The 22,736-nt window shown below is 43.1% G+C and overlaps 1 protein-coding gene across 4 annotated transcripts in view; it reads left to right on the top strand.

The window, feature by feature from the left end:
- Positions 1-2,556: 2,556 nt before the first annotated feature.
- Positions 2,557-22,736, top strand: part of LOC124616099 (39S ribosomal protein L13, mitochondrial) — a 43,962-nt gene continuing 23,782 nt past the window's right edge. Inside the window, exons 1-2 of one of the 4 annotated variants that reach the window (XM_047144358.1) lie at positions 2,557-2,689; positions 7,038-7,229. In XM_047144358.1, coding sequence (XP_047000314.1) covers positions 7,206-7,229 — 24 coding nt within the window. In that variant the 5' untranslated portion in view covers positions 2,557-2,689; positions 7,038-7,205. Of the gene's footprint in view, positions 2,694-6,954; positions 7,230-22,736 lie in introns of those variants that run through there. The other 3 variants (XM_047144359.1, XM_047144357.1, XM_047144356.1) reach the window with 3 other exon arrangements.

Here is a 22,736-nt window from a genome sequence, read left to right as displayed (position 1 = left end):
ATTAAAAGTATGTGCTTCCCACACAAAGACATTCATGAGGAGACTTGGATATCATCAGATGGGCTGACAAGAAAACAATTAGATCATGTACTGATAGATGGACGGCATGCCTGAGATATTTTGGATGTGGTCAGCTCCGGAGGAGCGATTATTGACTCAGACCATGTTTTGGTAAGAATCAAAACTTTACACAGGATTGCTGTAAGAGCCATAAGGGTTGGTTGGAGAAGAGTAAAGTTTACAATATGGAGATGGTTAAAGACCAGAGGAAAGAGGAAGAGTATAGGAACAAAGTGCAAGACAAGCTGCAAAAGATCAGCGCGATGGAGGGACAGGATATCAACGTACTGTGGGAGGAAACTAAATTAGCATTAAATACAACAGCCCAGGAGGTACTCGGAGAAACAGGAAAACAGAAAAGAAACGGATGGTTTGATGAGGAGATGTCAAAGGCGCTGGTTGATAGAAATCAAGCTCGACAAAGAATCTTACAGAGACCACATGAACTAATTTGGCTATGTTTAAAGAGAAGAGAAGGATAGCTAGGAATTCAGCATGGACTGAAAAGAGAGTAGAGGAAAGGGAAAGGATGGATGAAATACAGAAGAACTTTGAAAATAAGCAGGGGCAGAAATTATTTTATGGTGTGGGACAAACAAAGAGAGGATACTAGCCAAGGGTGGACATGCTGGAAGATGAGACAGACAGTTTGGTAGTTGGAAAAGAGAAATTAATAGAAACATGAGCACAACATTTTGAAGTGTTACTGTCAAACAGACACATCGTAAGTGAAGAGAAAAATGAAATGTCTAGAAAAGAAACTGAAGGAGAACAAGATGTGGATGGAGATGATGATGTAGTAGACACAGAACCACCCTCGATAGAAGAGTTAAGAGAAATTATAAAGTAACTTAGGAATAACACAGTTCCTGGATCCAACCCCATAACAGCGGAAACGATAAAACACAGAGGTGAAATATTAGTAATGAGGATACATAAAATAATTACAATGGCCTAGGAAACAGAGAAAATGCCAGAGGACTGGACGTTAGTGACCATCTGCCCTATACATAAGAAAGGATCACGCATGCAGTGTAAGAACTACCGAGTAATATCTCTGCTGAGCATCGTCTACAAAATCCTTTCTACTGCTATAACAAAGATAGTAAGTAGAAGAGCAGAATGAATTCTAGGCGAGTACGAGGCAGGCTTCAGATCTAGGAGGTCTACAGCTGAGCATATCTTTACAGTACGTATGGTGCTGGAGAAGACCTACGAATATATTAGTGTATGATTAGAACATCTCTTTACAGATTTTAAGTAGGCCTAAGACAGAGTTAAAAGACCAGCACTGTGGGAAACAAGGCAGACATTCAAATTTCCTAAGAAGTTAATAAAATTAACTAAGATGACCCTGGAAAGCAGTAGAACCCAAGTTAAAGTTCAGCCATGTCTGTCGAGATCGTTTCTACTTTCTAATGAAAGAAGGCCTAAGACAGGGAAACCCATTATCCCCAGTACTATTCAATCTGGTATTAGAGAATGCAGTGAGATCAATAACCACAAACCCAGGAGGCAATATTTACAATAGGCTTCTTCAAATATTAGCCTATGCAGATGTGTCTTAATAAGTGCTAGAAGTAAGGACGCGCTTACATCAGCTTTCAAAGAGACTGAAGCTGCTGGCAAGAACCTTCGTCTAGAAATTACTGAGACAAAATCTAAGTATATTGTAACTGAGAGAGTTAGAAGAAACATAGACGATCTCCAGTGAGAAGGGTACAGTTTCGAAAGAGTAGAAAGTTTTATATACCTTGAGCATGGGTACTGACGGAGACTTTGGAGAAGAAATTAAATATCTGGGAAAGGAAAGTGCTGAGGAAGATTTTTGGTCCTGCAAAAGGAGACGTATGAAGAATTAGGACTAATGAAGAAATAAGGTCTCTGTACAAAGAAACTGATTTGGTAACTTCAGTAAAAATGGGAAGGCTGAGGTGGTTAGGATATGTCCAGCAGATGACAGAAGAATAGCTCCCGAAGAAGCTGATGATGGAACTTCCTGATGGTAGAAGAAAGAGGGAACGACCACGTGTGAGATGGCTGGAAGATGTGGAAGCCGAGAGCAGTACCAGCACGTGTGCTGAAGACCGAGACGACTGGAAATCTGTGATTGAGGAGGCCAAGGTCATCAGAGGACCGTAGTGCCATGGAGTAAGTAAGTGTTACTTCTCTTGTAAATGCGTTTGTGACCCCTGATTTATCCCTGTACGAAATATATTTTCGGTTCGAACATTTAGGTTTCATCTTCCTTATATTTAACTCTTGTCACACGTCTAGTGTCATAACCTGCACTAATACGTAAATGCAACCCATACGATATCAGTTCAAGCTATGTTGAAAGCTGTACTACTGCGCAGCAATTGTAGCGTCATGTGTGAACTCTAGGTCTCGGTACCAAAGCCACATGCTTTGACGTCTCAGTAAATGTGTGCATATGTTGCGTGTGTGAATCCGGCGTCAAGTTCGGCGCCATATTTAATCTGTCGATTTCAATCGAACGCCAGTTGTACCATACTCATTTTAGTTACGTCTCTCACTTGATCCATAGATAGTAAATTTAAAACAATCGAATAAATCGATGTTTGCAACTTGGAACTTGAGTTCGTGGGAAGCGTCTACCTGTGGCGTTGTTTGTAGGAGGATGCTAAGTTCACCCAACCTGGATATGATGTGATGTCATTATGACGTAACACGCTTTAGTCGATTAACACACCTATCGACTTTTACGAACGTTCGAGATTCTAAACTGTCGTCAGCTAGTGGTTTGTTTTGACACGTGCGATTCTGATAACAGCTCAGTGTGGCAGCGTATATGTATTTCGCAAAAATAAAACTAAAAGAGCTGGATATTAATAGAAATATTCCTGACCGTGGCCTTGAAAACACCACGGACAACACGTTTCGTAAAAAAGTGAAGTCTTCTTGTGTCCTGACCAGATTAGATTGTGTGATTGTTGTATTGAACGCTTACACCGAAAATAATATTTATTTATTATCAATATTTTAATATGGTTTCATACAATTGGTCTTGTCAGTACATATTAGATTGTAGCAGCATACTCTTGCTGACTTTTTTTCTTAATTTATATAGCTGAAAGAGAACTCGTGCAAGTTTGTTAGCTAAGTAATTTATATGTACAACCCAAGATAGTCTTTTATCAACCATAATTCCAAGTAATTTTACACTCGGACCGCAGAGACAGGTACCTTAGTGTCCAGTAATGACTGGTGTGTAGAATGATTGAATTTCGAACTTGAAAAGAAAAATATGAGGCATTGTTGAAGAAAAATCGTCGACCGGAGATGAAATACGAGGGGAAGTGGATTTCTCAATGTAATCTTGACGAAAGGTTAGTGTCTTGACGCATCTAAAGATTTTGGCTGCTGAGTGCTTCTTCTCTCCGAGTACAAATAACCGACGCACTTCAGCTGGGTCAGAAGTACATCAATTTCTGCTTGAGATTCACAATAACCACGCAATTGCCTGTCGTCATCGATGCTGAACTCTTTCATATTTTCTCTCGTTAGTCTCTCGAATGCTGAACACATAATTAGAGACGAGCAAACGAAAAACAACGCACAGGACATAAACACAGTACAATACACGATTTAAACGCAAGGAACGCAAAACACATGTCAACGAATGGTGCAGAGCACAGCACTACCCTAGGTTCGTATGAGCAGTTGCCAGCGGGCTCGTGCGCATGCGCAGAGCTGAATTCGCGTATGAGCAGTAGAGATGGGCAAAACTGTTCTTTTCAGAGATCGGATCAGAACTGTTCACTCCCTGAAATGAATTAGCTCTTTTTCATGACTCACCACTCATTTACAATAGAAAATAAATGGAAGGCACGTTGCCCTTTAAACTTGGATTATTCCACTACTATACCTGTATTTTGATCTTATTTGATCATATTTTGAAGTAACGCAGATAATGAGTAAGAATTTTGTATTGTTTATTGAAATTTCCACGATATGACAAAGTTTTTGATTATTGATTTATTTTGCACTATCGTTTTTTTTTGGGTGATCGGAAAATGTTGTAACTTCAGATTTACATTAACAATATATTTGGTTACAATGTATTAAAATTTCATTAACCTCATACAAATACATCGCAAGCCATATATTTTTAAAGTGAACGTACCAGAATAAGAAAAAAACTATAAATTTGACTGTAAAACGAAAGTGCTGCATATAGCCTTACGCAGAATAAAACAAGGAAAATATTGGTGTATCACATTTTGCGATACGTTTATCGGTTCGCTCGTAATTAAAGCGTTAATTCGAGTGTCCATAATAAAAATCCTATAGTAAGAGGAGTCGTCAGGAACCTAATCTAATCAGTTTAAACAAATAAAAATGAAATAAAAACAAATGATGTATACATAACATAATAATGTAATATACGTAGCGGTATTACTACGAAGAACAATATCCAGTAGAGACGAACTCCGATGCAGAGCCGCTGAGTCGAGCAGGTCGAGCCGCGAGCTGTATTACTGCGTGAGCCGAGACCGCAGAGACCAGAGTGACACCTGAGTCGCTTTGCTCAACGCTCTGGCTAGAGTCGAGACGGTGGAGTGAGCGTTGAGCGGGCGAGTTCCGAGGGTGGGGGGAGCGGTGAACTCACCCGCTCCGAGACAAATCGTCTGTTCTCTTGCGAGCAGGTTGTTGCAAGTAGTTCCTATGTTATCCGCTAGGTGGCTCTCTGTCCTGTTGCTCTCATCAACTGCCCAGAGGGCAGGACGTGCGACTGAAACGATCGCCGACAGAGTGCGATGCGAAGTCAAGCTGCGCCAGACACTGCGCGGGGCAGACGACGCACAGAGACGGCACGGCATATGTGAAACACAAAATCCAATGGGGCACTGCACAATGCAGGCAGCCAAGGTAGAAGCAGGGCAGAGGCCGGCGCTGGCTGTGTTGTGTGGCGTGCACTGTGCCGTGACCAGCAGAGGCGCCGCTGATATGCTCCGTCTCTCTCTCTCTCTCTCTCTCTCTCTCTCTCTCTGCCGTCGGAAACGTTTAGAGCTACCGTTCTTTTTTTCTGAATCACTGATTGTTCACTCCTTTGAAAGATTCAACTCTATGAATTAGTTCAAGAGTGCATCCCCCATCTCTAATGAGCAGTGCCTTCCTCCCGCTTCTGGCTACTTGGAGCGTGGCTGTTTGGTGTACGAGCAGTAGCAGCAAGTAGCCAGAAGCTACCCGGAAAAATTTTCCTGGCGCGCCCAAGCTGCCAGATTCGCGCATGCGCAGAGCAAGCTGAGTTATAGTGTGGGGTCCCTCCTCACGTGACCCGTGGCCGTGTCTTCGTTTACAGCTCCCACGTCAAATGAAAACAAAACATATTTCTGTGGCCGGGAGCCATCAAGTGAATTAATATACATTCTCATAACCATGAAAGACCAAAATAAGCTAGTAGTTTCAATTTTCTGATTTTATATTATTTCCAGGTTATTAGTAATCAACCATTAATGTCTTAATTAAGCTATTTCTGTCTGTTTTATAGAGAAATTTGCTTGAGTTAATTTTTTTTTTTCCGCTGAGGCAGTTAGTTTATTTGAAACGAAACGAAGTGTTCCATTCCGCGCTATTGGCTACTTTCAACCTCGTTCAATTTAAAGTGCAAATTTTCATTTTCTGGGATGAATGACGTTATACCATAATAAAGAACCAAATATGAGAATACAGTACTGGACCTCCAAGAAAATTTGTATCACGAGAACCACATGAAAAGCTGAATATCAGGAACTTCAGAGTCCATCTGGACATAGAAATGTGGAATTAGCGCGGAATGAAGCATTTAGTATGGTTTATGGAATTCCGATGCTGCTGGAGTAGTCTCTGATGTCCTGTTCCTTGTATGACACTGTAAGATCTCTTAATGCTATATACGTACGAACATACGTAATCATTGACTTGAAGCTAAGTAGGCAAATTTGGTCAGTGGTTTTCAACTAAATATTTTGTTTCAAATATAATGACAGCTGTAGCAGAATTTTATAGATCTGCCTTCTGTGAAAGTGTTTTTCGATCACAAGGCACTTGTCTCGTACTTCCTCTGGGCCTGAAGTTATTTCTTTATTTGTGTTTACGTCTTAAATTTATAGAATGCCATTCTATGCTAAATTTTAGACTGGCAGCATACCATGTTTTATCGTTTTAACTCCCCACATGGCTTCATATTTATTCCTAGAGTAGAATATAAACTGTCAGTTGTACAGTTTCTTTGCCTCATAGACAACCATGTTAATTTTTTCACATTTTGAAATAGTTATGAAATTTATTGTCCTTTATTCCGGTGTAAGCTACACAAGAAACTCTCTCCTTTTTTTGTTGCAAGTAATTTGTATTCCATCCTAGTAGCTTTTTGCAGTGCAGTGATGTGTAGATGTAAAAGTGTTGGAAATGCTACATAATAAAATTGCAGAGCACGAATTAAAAGAAAAAATCTGTCAAAAATTTTATGGTACTTCGAGCTGTGGAGTCTAATTTTGAAATGACTCAAAAGCCAAGAACTGCTTCCTTATTTGCATCCTTTATCTGTGTGGGATTTGATAAAACAATTGCTCTAAGTACAATTCAGTATATTCTCTCAACAACATGCCGCACGGGCGGCGCGGCTACACATGGTCACGTGATGCCCCACCAGAAATACGACGAAAAGCGTATGAGCAGAGCAAGCACCAAGCACGGGCTGCCTACGTCATCGTAGCTGCGCATGCGCAGTACAGCCTGTTGTCTGGCGCATTCCGGTCACAACCTCTCGAAAGTTCACAAAAGTCGAATAGTCGATATACGGTTTCTATCGTTTTCGATGTAGCGTGTATACGTCATAATGACGTCACATCGTATCCAAGTCCGGTGAACTTAGCATCCTCCTTGTTTGTAATGTTCAGTTTAAGTGAAAAATGATTTGTTTCTCATAGGGATTCTTGTGTTTTCAGCTTGTATTGTGTTTGTATTTTCAGCTACTATTGTGTCAATAGGTTGCCGACGTCGTGCTACGTATGAAGGTTATATTAAAAATATAGCATGTTTATGAATTTTCGTTTTGAACGTTTGTAGCTGCCAACTAGTGTACATCACTATTACAGTGGAGATTAGATGACTCTGCCTTTAAAATACAATTTGTAGATATGAGCGTGTATAAGAGAGTGCAGGTTAGTTGTTGTTTAACTGTTATTTCTATTGATATACTAAAAGATATTGTAGCACTAGTAGCCTTTCTATGTCAACTTCTCCGAAAACAAAATCTATATGTAGGTATGACAGATAGTTCCGGTGGAATTCATGGTTACCTCTTGCAACAAAAGCCGATATACAATGAGCCCTGAACCAAAACTATACGACAGATACACTACGTTACAGTAGTTTATAGTCAGTTGCTCTTATCTACACCAGTCATTTAATTTCTTCGCCCTATCCTCTGTTAAAAAGTTATCTGAGAATTCCACCGCTATATAGTTTACCTTATCGTCTGTAAATAACGTGTGTGTGCCATCTATGAAGTTGTCTGTCAACCTTTGTGAACAAGGGTGGTCTTGTTACAAGGCTCCAATGCTTAGTTGATGCTGAATCCCTTTCTGATGAGTTGACATTCTTCTCTTCACATACACGGTTGAATAATCTAACTCGAGCATGTAGTTCGCTAAATAAAAATTGAGAATGTGTTAAGCAGGCTTCCTTCGGTTCAGAAATTTGGGGACCAGCACGATTTTCCTTCCTTTTTTTTAATTAGCGTTTTGGACTTCGTGAATCAATAGAGATTTCCAGTTTTTTAAGTTGCCGCAAGTATTAGGTCTACTATTGACACCCAGGTGGATTAATCATGAGCAGGTGTTATCATTTGTGCATTGCAGTTTTCAACTGTACACTTCAGCATTGTTTTACCCTGTTTCCAGTTGCAATCATTTCGTTTCCTTGTAATGCCCAACAAGGATTGCATCATCCATGGACTACTTACTAGTGGCTGCAAGGCACATACATCTCTATTTCACTTTTATTGCTGTCAGGAACAAGTATTCCACTGCAGTCTGTTCATTGATCATGTCTGTATCGATAGATTCACTCCACCTACATAGCTGAAATTATGAAATGGCAATATTCACAGGTGTGAAAAAAACACAGACGTTGATATTTATACAGTCACTTAACTTAAATAGCTAAAATAAACACAACAAAGTTGTTAATATGAACATAGATATGTTAACTTCAATTTGCTTATGAAGCTTAAATGAAATCCACAATGCCCAGCAACACATATCGATTCACACGTTCAAAAATTAAAAAAAAAACTGATCTCATCTTAGGAATTCTGCTGTCACGTGTGTGACAGTTACACAGTATTTATTTGTTCATAAAACATTGTTATGTGTTACTGACTGTTAGAAGTATCAAAACAGTACTGCATATACAAAGTACAGAACATTTTCCCCCCCTGCGGGTTCGGGGGTTAGAATAGGCCCGCGGTATTCCTGCCTGTCGTAAGAGGCGACTAAAAGGAGTCTCAAACGTTTCGGCCGTATGTGATGGTCCCCTCTCGGGTTTGACCTCCATATCTCAAAATTTTTCCGAAGAGCGAGCCGATTGGGGAAGGGCGCCTTACTTGGTGCATTGTGTCCATGTTGTGTTGAGAACTTTCGCCATCTTATTCGTCGTTCAATGCAGTCCTGCCCGCTCTCCATCGCTTGGGCATGGATACGCTCCCGCGTACCCTTTCTGCCAAACACTGTGCAGGGCCATTTTCTGCACTGACGGCGACCATGGATCACATGTCACCTAACATCCAGCACGGTAGCCAGTCCGTTGTGGTGGGGCCGCCATGTACCCTCTTGGTTGTAGCCCCCTGACAACACAGAGATCGCTCTACTGATGCCTGCGCCGTTCACTCCCCACGTATGCCAAGGAGTCGATGCCCATCTCCCTGGGGCATCAGGACTCCCGGCAATGGCCATCCTGCCAGGTGGCTATTGCTGTGGCTGGGTGGCGCCCGTGGGGAGGGCCCTTGGTCGGAGTAGGTGGCATCAGGGCGGATGACCCGCAATGAAGCGTGGTACATCATCTATCGCTGGTGGGCCTCCACCAGCAGTCTCTAAGCGATCGAGGTCTAACCTCAACGGGAAGAAATTTGATCTGAGATCGTTTCCCTCCCTAGCTACTCCATGGGAGGAACGTCTTGCTAAAGAAGGCAGTGGAGAATATTCACCCCGGTACCTTGTGTGTATGCGGGTTGATGTAGAATCGTTCGTGTCGACCAAGCCCCAGTTTTTTGTGGAGCATTTAGAGGACAAGTTCGGGGAGGTGGAGGGCTTGTCCAAGATGCGCTCTGGTTCTGTGCTGATCAAAACGGCATCCTCTGCCCAGTCACGGAGGTTGCTCAATTGTGACAAGTTGGGGGATGTTTCAGTTACCATCACGCCGCATAAGAGTCTCAACAAGGTCCAGGGTATTATATTCCACAGGGATCTTCTTCTGCAGTCCGACGATGAATTACGCGCCAACCTCGAACGACGAGGTGTTCACTTCGTCCGGCGCGTCCATCGGGGTCCGAGGGATAATCAGGTGGCCACCGGTGCCTTCATCATGGCCTTTGAGGGTGATGTCTTACCCGAAAAGGTTAAGGTGATGGTTTACCGTTGTGATGTGAAACCGTATATCCCTCCTCCGATGCGGTGTTTTAAATGCTGGAAGTTCGGGCACATGTCATCTCGCTGTACTTCCAGCATCACGTGTCGGGATTGTGGACGTCCTTCGCATCCTGATACTCCATGTGCCCTGCCTCCTATCTGTGTTAACTGCGGAGAACACCATTCCCCCTGCTCGCCGGACTGTAGGATCTTCCTGAAAGAAAGGAAGATAATGGAATATAAGACTCTGGAATGCCTGACCTACACCGAGGCAAGGCGAAAATATGAGCGGCTACATCCCGTGCCCATGACGTCTACCTATGCCGCTGCTGCAACACCAGTTCGCTCTCAGCTCTGCCAGAATTCACCGGCCCCCTTGGTTGCGGGGGGCACTTCACTCCCTGTTGCTCCTGCTCCATCTACTTCAGGAGCAACACCACCCCAACCACCGGGGACATCTGTTCCCCCTTCACAGCCGGAGAAGCGTGTGCCTTCTTCGGCTCCTCTCGCCCGGAAGGGGTCCCTTGGGGCCCTCCCATCCCAGGCTTTGCCCACTGCCAAAGTGGACACCCGCAAGTTTGTAAAACAACCACCGGTCGCTGGTCGTAGGGCGTCACGGTCGTCTTCAGTCCCTGAGACTGACCCAGTGAGGCCCTCCCAGCCAGACCCACCTAAGGCACAGCGCGCAAAGCGTCGAAGAAAAAGGCTCCCAAGCATCCTGAAATTGCGGTGGCACCTGTCCTACCGCAACCTTCTCCCTCTGCATCCGAAGATGAGGTGGAGATTCTGGCGTCCGCTGAGGACATGGATCACGCCAGTCCCTCGGGTGCAATAGATAGCTGTTGTCCAGGTGGTGACTCAGTAGCAGCAGGGGCCCCGGAGGCGTAATCTGCCTCCCCAGTCCCTTCACGCCTTTCCCATCCATGGCTAATACCATCCTCCAGTGGAACTGCAGCGGTTTCTTCCACCATCTAGCTGAGCTCCGCCACCTTATCAGCCGTCATCCTTTCCTTTGCATTGCTCTGCAGGAAACTTGGTTTCCAGCAATGCGAACCCCCGCCCTCCGTGGCTATCGGGGTTATTTTAAGAACCGGGCGGCTTATGCAAGGGTGTCTGGTGGCGTCTGCATATATGTCCTGAACTCTCTTCACAGCGAGTTTGTACCTCTACAAACAGCTTTAGAGGCTGTCGCTGTTCGGGTGTGGACGCAACAGGCTATTACCGTCTGCAGTATTTACCTTCCACCTGATGGTGCTGTCACGCAGCATGTCCTGGCTGCTCTGATAGCCCAACTGCCGCCACCTTTTTTGCTGCTGGGCGATTTCAATGCCCACAACCCTCTATGGGGTGGGACTGTTTCCGATGAGCGCGGTCGGGCCGTGGAGCATGTGTTGGCTCAGCTCGACCTTAGCCTCTTGAACGCCGGTGCTCCCACACATTTCAGTGTGGCCCATGGCTCGTTCTCGGCCATCGATCTCTCTATTTGCAGCCCTGGACTTGTCCCATCCCTCCACTGGAGAGTGCATCCTGACCTGTGTGGTAGTGACCATTTTCCCATCTATTTGTCACTGCCCCAGTGTCATTCTTCTGGGCGCCTGCCCCGCTGGGCTCTCCACAGGGCTGACTGGCCGGGTTTTACTTCCGCGGCAACCATTGAGTCTCGCCCACAGGGTGACATTGACGAGGTGGTCCGTGTTTTAACCACGTCCATCATTTCAGCGGCCGAGGCTTCCATCCCCCGTTCTGGCCTCCCTCGGAGGAAGGCTGTCCCCTGGTGGTCGCCGGAGATTGCTGAGGCGGGCTCTCCAGCGTCATAGGCGGCACCCGTCTCTGGAGACCCTCATCGCCTTTAAGAGGCTCCGTGCCTGCGCCCGTCGTCTTATTGCACGGCGTAAGCAGGAGTGCTGGGAGCGGTATGTTTCCTCCTTGGGCTCCTGTGTCTCCCCCTCGCTCGTGTGGTCCCGGATACGGCGGATTTATGGACACCAGACCCCTACGGGTGTCCCTGGGATCTCTTTGGACGGCGCTGTGTGCACGGACGCTGCCGCCATTGCTGAACACCTTGCTGCGCACTTCGCTACGAGCTCTGCGACTGCAACTTATCCCCCCGCCTTTCGCTCTCTCAAGGAGCGGGCCGAGCAGACGCCATTATCGTTCCACATGCGTCGTTCTGCAACATACAATGCTCCTTTCAGCGAGAGGGAATTCCTCGCTGCCCTTGCCGATTGCCCTGATACAGCACCAGGACCGGACTGCATCCACGCGCAGATGCTGAAGCATCTCTCCCGGGACTGCCAGAGACACATTCTCGCGGTATTTAACCGCATTTGGAGCGAAGGCGTGTTCCCGGCGCAATGGCGAGAGGGTGTTATTGTCCCCATCTTGAAGCCCGGTGCGGACCCACTGGCGGTGGACAGCTATCGTCCCATTACCCTCACCAACGTTTTGTGCAAATTGCTCGAACGTATGGTGGGGCGGCTTTTGTGTTGGGTCCTTGAGTCGCGCGGTCTCCTCGCTCCATCCCAGGGTGGCTTCCGTCGGGGCCGGTCTGCCACGGACAATTTGGTGCGGCTGGAATCTGCTATTCGTACGGCCTTTAACCGACGTCAGCATCTCGTTGCTGTATTTTTTGATCTGCGGAAGGCGTATGACACCACATGGAGGCATCACATCCTCGCCACGTTGTATGAGTGGGGTCTTCGTGGTCGGCTCCCGGCTTTTCTTCAAACCTTTCTATTGCACCGCTCTTTCCGGCTGCAAGTCGGTGCCGCCTCTAGTTCTTCTTATACACAGGAAAATGGGGTCCCGCAGGGCTCGGTGTTGAGTGTGTCCTTATTTCTAGTGGCCATTAATGGTCTGGCTGCAGCCGTGGGGTCGTCGGTGTCTCCTTCTTTGTATGCCGACGACTTCTGCATCTCATTTAGCTCCACGACTACGGGAGTCGCCGAACGCAGGCTGCAGGTAGCCGTTCGGAAGGCAGCATCATGGGCTCTGACTCACGGTTTTCAGTTCTCTGCAGCCAAGACTCGAGTTATGCACTTCTGCAGGCGTCGGACGGTCCAACCTCATCCTGAACTTTACCTCGACGGCCACCTGCTTGAAGTGGTGGACACTTGCCGCTTCTTGGGACTCGTGTTTGATGCCCGGCTCACATGGGTTCCTCATATTACTCAGCTGAAGCAAAAATGCTGGCGGCACCTCAACGCCCTCCGCTGCCTTAGCCACACGTCTTGGGGTGCGGATCGCTGCACGCTGCTGCGATTCTACAGAGTCCTTGTGCAGTCTCGGCTTGATTATGTGAGCCTGGCCTATGGGTCTGCATCACCCTCAGTGTTGAAGTTGTTAGACCCCATACACCACTGTGGGGTCCGGCTTGCAACTGGCGCTTTTCGTACGAGCCCCGTGGATAGTCTGGTGGAGGCCGGGGTTCCCCCGCTGTGGATTCGCCGCCATCGACTGCTCGCCGACTATGCTGTCCACGTGCATTGCTCGCCAGGCCTGCCATGGTCCTCCATCTGCCCGAACGGCGACCTAGGTCTGGGCTTTCCGTCGCTGTCCGCGTTCAGTCCCTGCTGTCGGAATTGGGTTCATTCCCTCTTCCGCCTCCCTTCCGGGTCCGTGCACCTACGCCTCCCTGGTGTTTGTCCCGGCCGTCCGTCCGTCTGGACTTGGCACAGGGACCCAAGGACTCGGTTCCGCCTGTGGCCCTCCGTCGCCGTTTTCTTGCGCTCCTCGCCTCATTTTCGGACTGTGAGACTGTCTACACTGATGGTTCCCTGGTTGATGGTCGCACTGCCTACTCTTTTGCTCATGCTGCCCATGTTGAGCAGCGCTCCTTGCCGGCTGGCTGCAGTATTTTTACTGCAGAGCTGGTGGCCATATTGCGCGCTCTTGAGCATATGCGTTTCTGCTCAGGTAGGTCCATCGTGATCTGCAGTGACTCCCTGAGCAGCCTTCAGGCCATCGACCGCTGCTATCCCTCCTCTCCTCTGGTGTCCTCCATTCAGGAGTCTGTTTCCGCCATTGCCCGTTCTGGTCGTTCGGTGGTCTTGGTTTGGACGCCCGGTCATGTTGGCATCCCAGGGAACGAACGTGTAGACAGGCTGGCCAAAGGGGCGATCGACGCCCCGGCTTTGGAGATCGGCCTTACGGCTCGCGACCAGCAGCTGGTGTTGCGCCGTAAGCTGATTGGGATGTGGGCTGCTGAGTGGCGTGGCATGACAGCCCCGAATAAACTGCGGGCTGTCAAGGGGACGACCGATGTGTGGCGTTCCTCCCTGCGGGCTTCTCGCAGGGACTCAGTAGTCCTGTGTCGGCTGCGCATCAGCCAACATACCTGACGCACGGCCATCTGTTGTGTCAGGAGGATCCCCCCTTGTGTCGGTGTGGGTCCCGGCTGACGGTCGGCCACATTTTGCTGGAGTGTCCTCGACTGCGCACACTCCGGCAATCTTTTAATCTCCCGGGCACTTTGGCTTTGGTTTTATCCGACGATGCCTCCATGGCTGACAATGTTTTACATTTTATCCGTAGTAGTCCTTTTTATGGTTTGATTTAGGGAGGTCCTGCGCCTTTCCCTTTCTGTGTCTTTTGTCCTTGTGTCTGTTGCTGTTCTGGTGTGCCGTCAGATGGTTGACTCTTTCCCTTTTTTTTGTTCTCGTGGTCAGTCAACCCGTCTCCGGCCATCCTCCTTTCTTCTGTTTCTTTCTGTCTGGTGTTCCTCTGTCCTGTTCTTGTCTGTAGTGTTTGTTGCTGCATTTGTGTTCTTTTAGCGCCTGGGGGGACGTCTCCTCCCCCTTTGGTTTTTACCTGCTCCGTAGATTTTCCGCTCGCCTGATTTTGGAATGGGGGACTGATGACCTTCGCTGTTTAGTCCCCCTTAAACGTCCCAACAACCACCACCACCAGAACATTTTCCATTTTTCTTGCAATAAATTGCCAGCTTGTACTTTTACATAGTTTGAATAAATGCTCTGTATAGATGTCACATGCGGGACATTGCATGAAATACAAATTGCACATGTCAGGATTTAGTCAAAAATTCTGCTAATCCTGTAATACGACATGTTTTGCTGAGAATGTGGAGTGTTTCACATATAGACAAAGCACTGCTAAAATTTGTGAGTCCTGGAAATTAAAAAAAAAAAACAACTCTCACTTATGAGACAGAGGTCTCACATGCAGGACTGTGTGACAGGATCAGTTTAATGAAATTAATATTAATGACAAGCTCAGACAGGCAGGTACTGGAGATACTAAATAATGGTACTTTTTAAATTGTAGCCATGTATGGGTACCCATTGGGAAATTTTCATGTATTTTTGGAAAACTTTGATTCTTTGTTTGGTATCTGTCAGACAGAGGGAAGCAAATTATTGTTTATGGGGATTTCAGTGTAGACTGAAAGAGTCCCATAGAAAGTTTGACCTTGAAGTATTGTTTGGTTCTTTCAGTTTGATGGCAGTTATTGATTTTCCTACCTGGGTGGTACAGGAAAGCAGCACACTGATAGATAATGTTTGTACAGATCAAGATAAATTTAATCAAATAAATTATTTTCCTGTTATGAATGGTCTGTCTGATCGTGATCCACAGCTAGTTGCAGTATATGACATAGCTCCATACAATAATGCACAAAACAGTCCCCAAAAATAGTGAATTCAACTAACAATTGCAAATTTTAGGGAAAGGTTGCAACAGTTAGACTGGGATGAGGTGTATAGGGAACCTCATGCTAATTTAAAATTTAACCTATTTAATGATACCTTTGTGAGTATATCTGAAAACAGCTTTCCTAAGAAAACAGTGAAATATATTTGTGTGTGTGTGTGTGTGGGGGAAAAAAAAAAAAAAAAAAAAAAAAAAAAAAAAAAAAAAAAAAAAAAAAAAAACGTAAAAAGTCATGACATACTAAAGGCATAAAAATATCTTGTAGACAGAAAAGGGAAATGTCTCATAGCTAGGAGGAGTAATATCCAGAAACAGTGTAACATTATAAAAGTTACTGCACTGTATTAAGAAAAGTTGTTGAAAAGTCCAGAAGTATGTGCATTATGTTTGAGATTAGCACCTATGATGATAAAATGAAAACAATTTGGAATATTGCTAAAAGGGAAACAGGGTGGCTGAGAGCGCGGGAAGATTGAATTTCTATCAAACTCAGTGAAAGGTTTGTTAACAAGGAGTCAGAAGCAGAAAACATTTTTAATAGGCCTAGTCATTTTTTAAGTGTTGCAGAGAAAATAAGACCCAGAAATTTATTAGAAAATGTAAGGCAGTATATAGAAGAGGCAATACCTATGCAATTTGATAAAATTGAATTTCAACCCACCACTGCTACTGAATTTAGGAAAACAATCAATTCACTCAAAAGTAAAAGCTTGCATGGAATTGATGGCATTTCCAGCAGAGTACTAAAAACTTGTTCTCAACAAATAAGTCAGACTCTGCCACATATGTAGTAGCTCATTGAAACAGGGCATTTTCCCAGATAGACTGAAATATGTTATTGTTAACCTATTCCATAAAAAAAGGGAATAGGTCGATACTAACAACTACTGCCCAATTTCAATTCTGACAGCTTTATCCAAAATTCTTGAAAAAGCAATGTATTCAAGATTAGCTACACATATTTGTAAAAATGAAGTATTAAAAAAATATCAGTTTGGCTTTCAGAAAGGCTTAGGGACATCAAATATTAAATGCTCTGAATAACCTAACATCACCCATTGTGATATTTTGTGATCTGTCAAAGGCTTTTGACTGTGTGAATCACAAAATTCTTGTAGATAAGCTTAAGTATTGTGGTGTAATTGGGGCAGTGCACAAATGTTTTAATTCATATTTAACTAGAGGAATGTACAAGGGTGAAATTAATAGTAAAGATAATCTGCTAAAATCAGCAGTCCTCTAACTGGGAGGTATCAAGAATGGTGTCCCACAGGATTCACTCTTGGGTCCCTTTTTGTTCTTAATATATATTAATGATTTGCCACTCTGTATTCATGAAGATGCAAAGTGAGTTTCTTTTTGCTGGCAATATAAGTATAGTAATCACACCCAACGAACAAAAATCAGTGGAGGAAATTGTCAATGATGTATGTAGGAATATTAAGTGGTTCTCTGCAAATGGACTCTCACTAAATTTTGAGAAAACACAGTACATGCAATTCTGTACAGTAAATGGCATAACACTATTGATAAGTACAGACTCAGAGCAAAAGCCTGTTGCTAAGGCAGAATATTCAAAATTTCTGGGTGTGTGCATTGATGAAAAATTGAAGTGGAAAAAACACATTGATGATCTGCTGAAATGGCTAAGTTCAGCTACGTATGCAATTAGGATTATTGCTAATTTTGGTGATAAACGTATCAGTAAATTAGTTTAATATGCTTGTTGTCATTCACTGCTTTCTTATGGCATCATATTTTGGGGTAATTCATCATTAAGAGAAAAAGTATTCATTGCCTAAAAGTGTGTAGTCAGAATAAATGCTGTAGCCCACCCAAGATCACTTTGCAGACATTTATTTAAGGAACTTGGGATGTTCACAGTACCTTTGCAACACACAAATCCAATTATGAAATTTATTATTAATAACCCAACCTAATTCAAAAATAATAGTAAAGTGCTTAGTATAACACCAGAAGAAAGGATTGATGATGATGATGATGATGATGATGAAGTCCCATACTCCTTGACAGAGTGTAGGTGAACGATGCGGGAGACCCGCACGACCGTACTAGGCAAGGTCGTAGTGGAGGTGGTTTGCCATTGCCTTCCTCCGACCGTAATGGGGATGAATGATGATGATGAAGATGACACAACAACACCCAGTCATCTCGAGGCAGGTGAAAATCCCTGACCCCGCCGGGAAGCGAGAACGCTACCGCGAGCTTAAAGGATTATATTCACTATTATGGGTTACATCTGACTTCGGCACAGAAAGAGGCGAATTATGCTGCCACAAAAATCTTTGGTCATTTGCCAAATACCATTAAAAGTCTGAGTGATAGCCAACCAACATTTAAAAACAAATTAAAAGAATTTATGACTGACAACTCCTACTCGAAGGATGAATTTTTAGAGGTGAAGAAGTAACTGAAGAAAGGTATTTTGTAAAGAAAACTTACGTTAAACTGACACACACCACATCATTGCGAAATATCATATTCATGATCTAAGGAACAAGTATTAATGTTATGAAATGTTAACTGTATTTCAAGACTACATATGTATTGCTTATGCAACTTGTGTGTGATCTAGTGAGGAAGGAAGTTGTAGAATACAGTTTTGAAAACAATGTTGCCCGCATCTCGTGGTCGTGCGGTAGCGTTCTCGCTTCCCATGCCCAGGTTCCCGGGTTCGATTCCCGGCGGGGTCAGGGATTTTCTCTGCCTCGTGATGGCTGGGTGTTGTGTGCTGTCCTTAGGTTCGTTAGGTTTTATTAGTTCTAAGTTCTAGGGGACTGATGACCATAGATGTTAAGTCCCATAGTGCTCAGAGCCATTTTGAAAACAATGTCACTTGTCTTAACAGATTTATTTAATAAAGATTCCAACATAAACAGAAAGCTACATTTAAAAGTAAATTTTTTTAAGGATGTTAGGTTCAGTTTAATATGAAATGAAAGCAGATAATATAAAACAGTGGCAATTAAATGTATTCTGTAAAACAGTAATGTCCATGCTTGTTTACAATTTGTAGCATTGTAATCTTCTTCAGAATTTCAATATCATTGTAATAAATGCTGTCAGGGAGAACTGGCCATTTGAAGGTACCTGGGCCAGCTTTGTGCATAACTGTTATGTTGATCCCTCGGAGTCAGTTTTATGGATCTGTCCAGGATATTTTTGTCCATTTTATGACTCAGTTACCCAATCTCCAACAGACCAATTGTCATATTGATTGTGCATGGAAGGGAAACTTGCATCATCATCTAAGGTACTATTTGTACAAATTGTTACTACTTCATCTATTTCAGTCACATGAGACTGTGATATTCCTGGAATTTCAGGAATGTTTTTCCAAGGTTTCTCTTGTTCAGTGTTTAGCTTAACATATCCTGATCCATACAGAGTATGGTAGTATTTTTGAAAACTTCAGGTGCAAGTTTGTAGAAATTCTTGGCAGACTGAACAATGGTTGCTTACATTCCTTGGGCCATGCTCTTCTGGCGTACAAGATGCTTTGCATTTCCACCCACTCTATCTGCAACACCTTCGTACAAGATGCTTTCCATTGCTACCCACTCTATCTGCAACACCTTTTCCATGTGAAGTGGCAAAATATTTCCACGTAAATTTCTTGGAATGCTTTGCAAACAAAAAATCAAGAAGTGTAACTGTGAATCATTTTTTTTTAATTCTGAGGATGGGCCCCTCACTACCACCTCTTAAGAATCAGCTTCAAATTTATTTTGGCAAATTGTATCATACAGTTTATTCATAGAGACAAATATTGTTTCTTTGTCCTTCTGAGGAGTATTTGAAAATATGGTATCAAATAAGTTTTACATTTTCCCTTGTAGAATGTAACTGCAGTAATAAAAGAACATTTCTTCTAGATTACCGTGCACCTTGAATCTCATTTTGATACTCGCAAGAGTATGACATAGCAGAACCTACCTTCTCACTTTGTATTCTTTTATCCCTGTCAGAGTCTGTATGCTGAATGCCTTTAATGTTCACGTGATGCAGCATTTTAGAGAATTGTTCTATGAGCCATTCAGACAATTCTCCCAGATACCCTTCCTTACAGAGGACCTGAGACCTCTCAGTATCTTCTTTTCCCCGTTTTATTGCATTTCAGGCTCACTCGGCGCCACAAGTTTACTCCAGGAACTGCATGTGGAACATTTATTTTGCCAACAATTAGAACTTAAAGCAGTATCACTCAAGTGAAAATTCCAGGAGTCGTCACTGAAGTGATATTGCCAACTCTTCAACTTCAAAATGAAATTCTCAGGAATCTCACACTTGCATTGGCCTGGATGAATACACTTCAAAAGTTGAACATTTCTATGATACTAAGAAGCAAAACTTGAAAAGCCTATATGTAAATCTGTGCTATAGTCTGTCAGTAAACTGAAGAGCGAGAGAGCGAGTCCCCACTCTGCCTACCCTGCTACGTCACAGGACGCTTCTACAGGCTGTTTCACAACGTAGTACAGTCCCCGCCACGGCGCGCGCTTTAAATCTGTTGCGATGCCGTGTACAGATACATCCTGGCTGCGTTTATTTTTGGACAAATGCGTTAAGAGTATAAGGGAAACAAAAGACGATAGCTTCTTCAAAACAAAACATTATAGAGTAAGTAATTAACATAAGAATGGAAGTCAGGATTTTACTGCAAACATAGAACCGAATGCTTATTCATGTGAATGTATGTTCCTCTATTCGTAAGACGAACCAAATATAGTGCAATTAATCTGTAGAATTTAAGGCTTGTTCTTACTTTGTGTTTCTACTAAAAGGCAGAAGTTTTCTTTGAAGCGCTGCATTAAAACTTAAAAATTCTTGTAACACGAAGAGTGTTTAGAAAGTAACCAGAAATCTATAATTTCGTGTGTTGTATTAGTTCCATTCGCACTGTCTTTGTAAACATGTCTAAAAAGTATTTCCAGTTAAATCCCATTTCACGCAATGTCTTGTGTAAAACATCTTTCTGCCAATGTTTAATAGCGGGAAGTAATTTCCGTACTATGGGCACTATTTTTTGGTTTCCATCGTTTGTCAAATGACTGATTTTGTGAAACTGTCTATAACGATGGGTTTCCTCCCTAAATTATTAGTTTTTATTTGCGGCGATTCCAGTAAACCATGCATCTTGTTTTCGCGTTCCTCCCTTATGTGCCCTATTGTGGCGAGGCTGACGTTTGCATTAACTGCAGTCCTTTGATTGGGACTGGTAATATTAGCCAACAGTTCTTTGTGGGTCGCCTCTTTAACACACGCTGTAATAACGTTAGAGACGATCGAACGCTTGTTACTCTGCAAATACTTCCTCTTCTTCGTATTCTGCACATTTTCTTGCAATGCATGGCAATTGTCCATCACTTTCGGGTACTGAAATATATCAGTGAGTACACAAAGCCAACTGACTGACACTGGCAACTAAGATCCCATGAACAGAAATGACGTATGTCACTGCACGCCGAACTACACCACGAGACAGGTAATGGGCAACTGATTTTGGGTGGCCCTGTAGGCCAGTGGCAGGATTCTTCCGGGAAAGGACACTTCCCCCACCAGAAGCACTGCTCGCTCTTGAGTTTACAGACAGACTATACATTCTTCCATACAGATCTGGAGGGCCTCTCGTAAAAACATTCTCAGATAATATTCCTGCAAAATTTGTTTCTTTCCAATCACACATACAGTCTATCATCGCTGAACACGTGTATACAATATCATGCAGAAGAAGAACTTGGCAATTTGGAAATAATCTTTATTTTAATAAGTGGACATTTTCTTGTGCATTACATGTGCAAGAGCCTGGCCAGTTTTCTTTGCCAGTCCTTCAAGTAGAGCTATCTTTTTCTAAGGGCTGTGGAAAGTGCCCGGGTAGGTTTTGGTAAAGCCTTGGTGAATGTCTGAGGACATCGGTATTCTTTTTAATGTTTTTTAATTTAATGTATGCTTTTATTTTCTTTTTTCTAAATCTGTGGATTTTTTATTTGTTATGACTTCTCATTTTTCTCATCCTGGCTGCACTTGTGGACATTTGTTTTGGTTGATATGCTGTTTCTGTCAAAATATAAACCAAATTAGACCTATGAACATCTTAAATTAAATTATTTGCCTGTGGCTCAAGCTAAATATGGATAGAAAGTAGTAAATTCATACTCTTATAGCATTATTTAAGTAAAATTAGTATCCTTTCCATATGTTGATATGAATATGGTGTCACGTGTGGGACAAAAGTGAAATTAAGACGTATATAACTATAGTGAACACACAATTGAACCATAGCAGTCATATGTCAATAGTTCCACTCCTATCTTACGAAAGAGAGCAACCCTCATTTTGAACATTTTTCCCGGGGTGAAGTTTGAATCATAACATTATTTTTGTCAGTTGCAGGACAGCTGATTTTGTGTAATTGAACTCAAAATTATATGGTTATAAGCTATAAATGTGTTAATAAAATATGCATGCTGAGTATATTTATACTTGCTATTTTCAGAAACTAGAACCACTTTCTGTGTATCACACCACAGGTATGAAGTTGTACCACTTGAAGATTTACTAATTCAGCATACACAAATTAGCTGATGGGTAGCCATCTTTAACCTATTGCTGCCAACTGGTAAAATGGAAATTTCTGTGTAGGACACTGCTATTATATATTTCATTATGCTTTAACACAGTTTATAGCACGCAAATATTTTGTATAAAATAAACGTATGGTTACTGCTTTTCATGGAATCACCCATCTTAATAGTACTTAAAAAACTCGGTCATCAAAAAAAAAAAAAAAAAAAAAAAAAAAAAAAAAAAAAAAAAAAAAAAAAAAAACCCCTTGACTAGTGAAAAACAAAAAACAAAACAGGCAGTAGACAGACAGCAACATAAAAATTGAATTTCAGGCAGTGCCCAATATTCATTTTCCTACACCAAATACCAGGGGAAAAAAAAAAAAAAAAAAAAAAAAAAAAAAAAAAAAAAAAAAAATTAGAAACACTCCTTTCCAAATAAACCACACCCATTGGGAAATACTTAGAAATATAAAATGTCCCACTCTTCCATAGCCAACCAATCAAGATGACATTTGTTTCATGGGCACAAAACAACTCAGATGTGCAATAAGAAAGAGAATAGTCAAATAAACAACATTGCTAGTACACCTGCCCTTATTTTTTCGAAGCAGATTCCCTACCGAAATGATCTTTCCAAGTTGTCCTCTTAACAGCACCACATAAAACCATCACTGCTACGAGAAGGAGCCACTGTAGTTTTCGCATTTTTTACATTTAATATGTGCTGTCAATATACCACACTTTTCTTTGAAAGTTACTGTGCTTAGTGTATCACGCATCT

This window comes from Schistocerca americana, chromosome 5, assembly GCF_021461395.2.
Source record: "Schistocerca americana isolate TAMUIC-IGC-003095 chromosome 5, iqSchAmer2.1, whole genome shotgun sequence".
Lineage (NCBI taxonomy): Eukaryota > Metazoa > Arthropoda > Insecta > Orthoptera > Acrididae > Schistocerca > Schistocerca americana.
The sequence above is the reverse complement of the archived record's forward strand: the minus strand, read 5'-3'. Positions and strand labels throughout refer to the sequence as shown.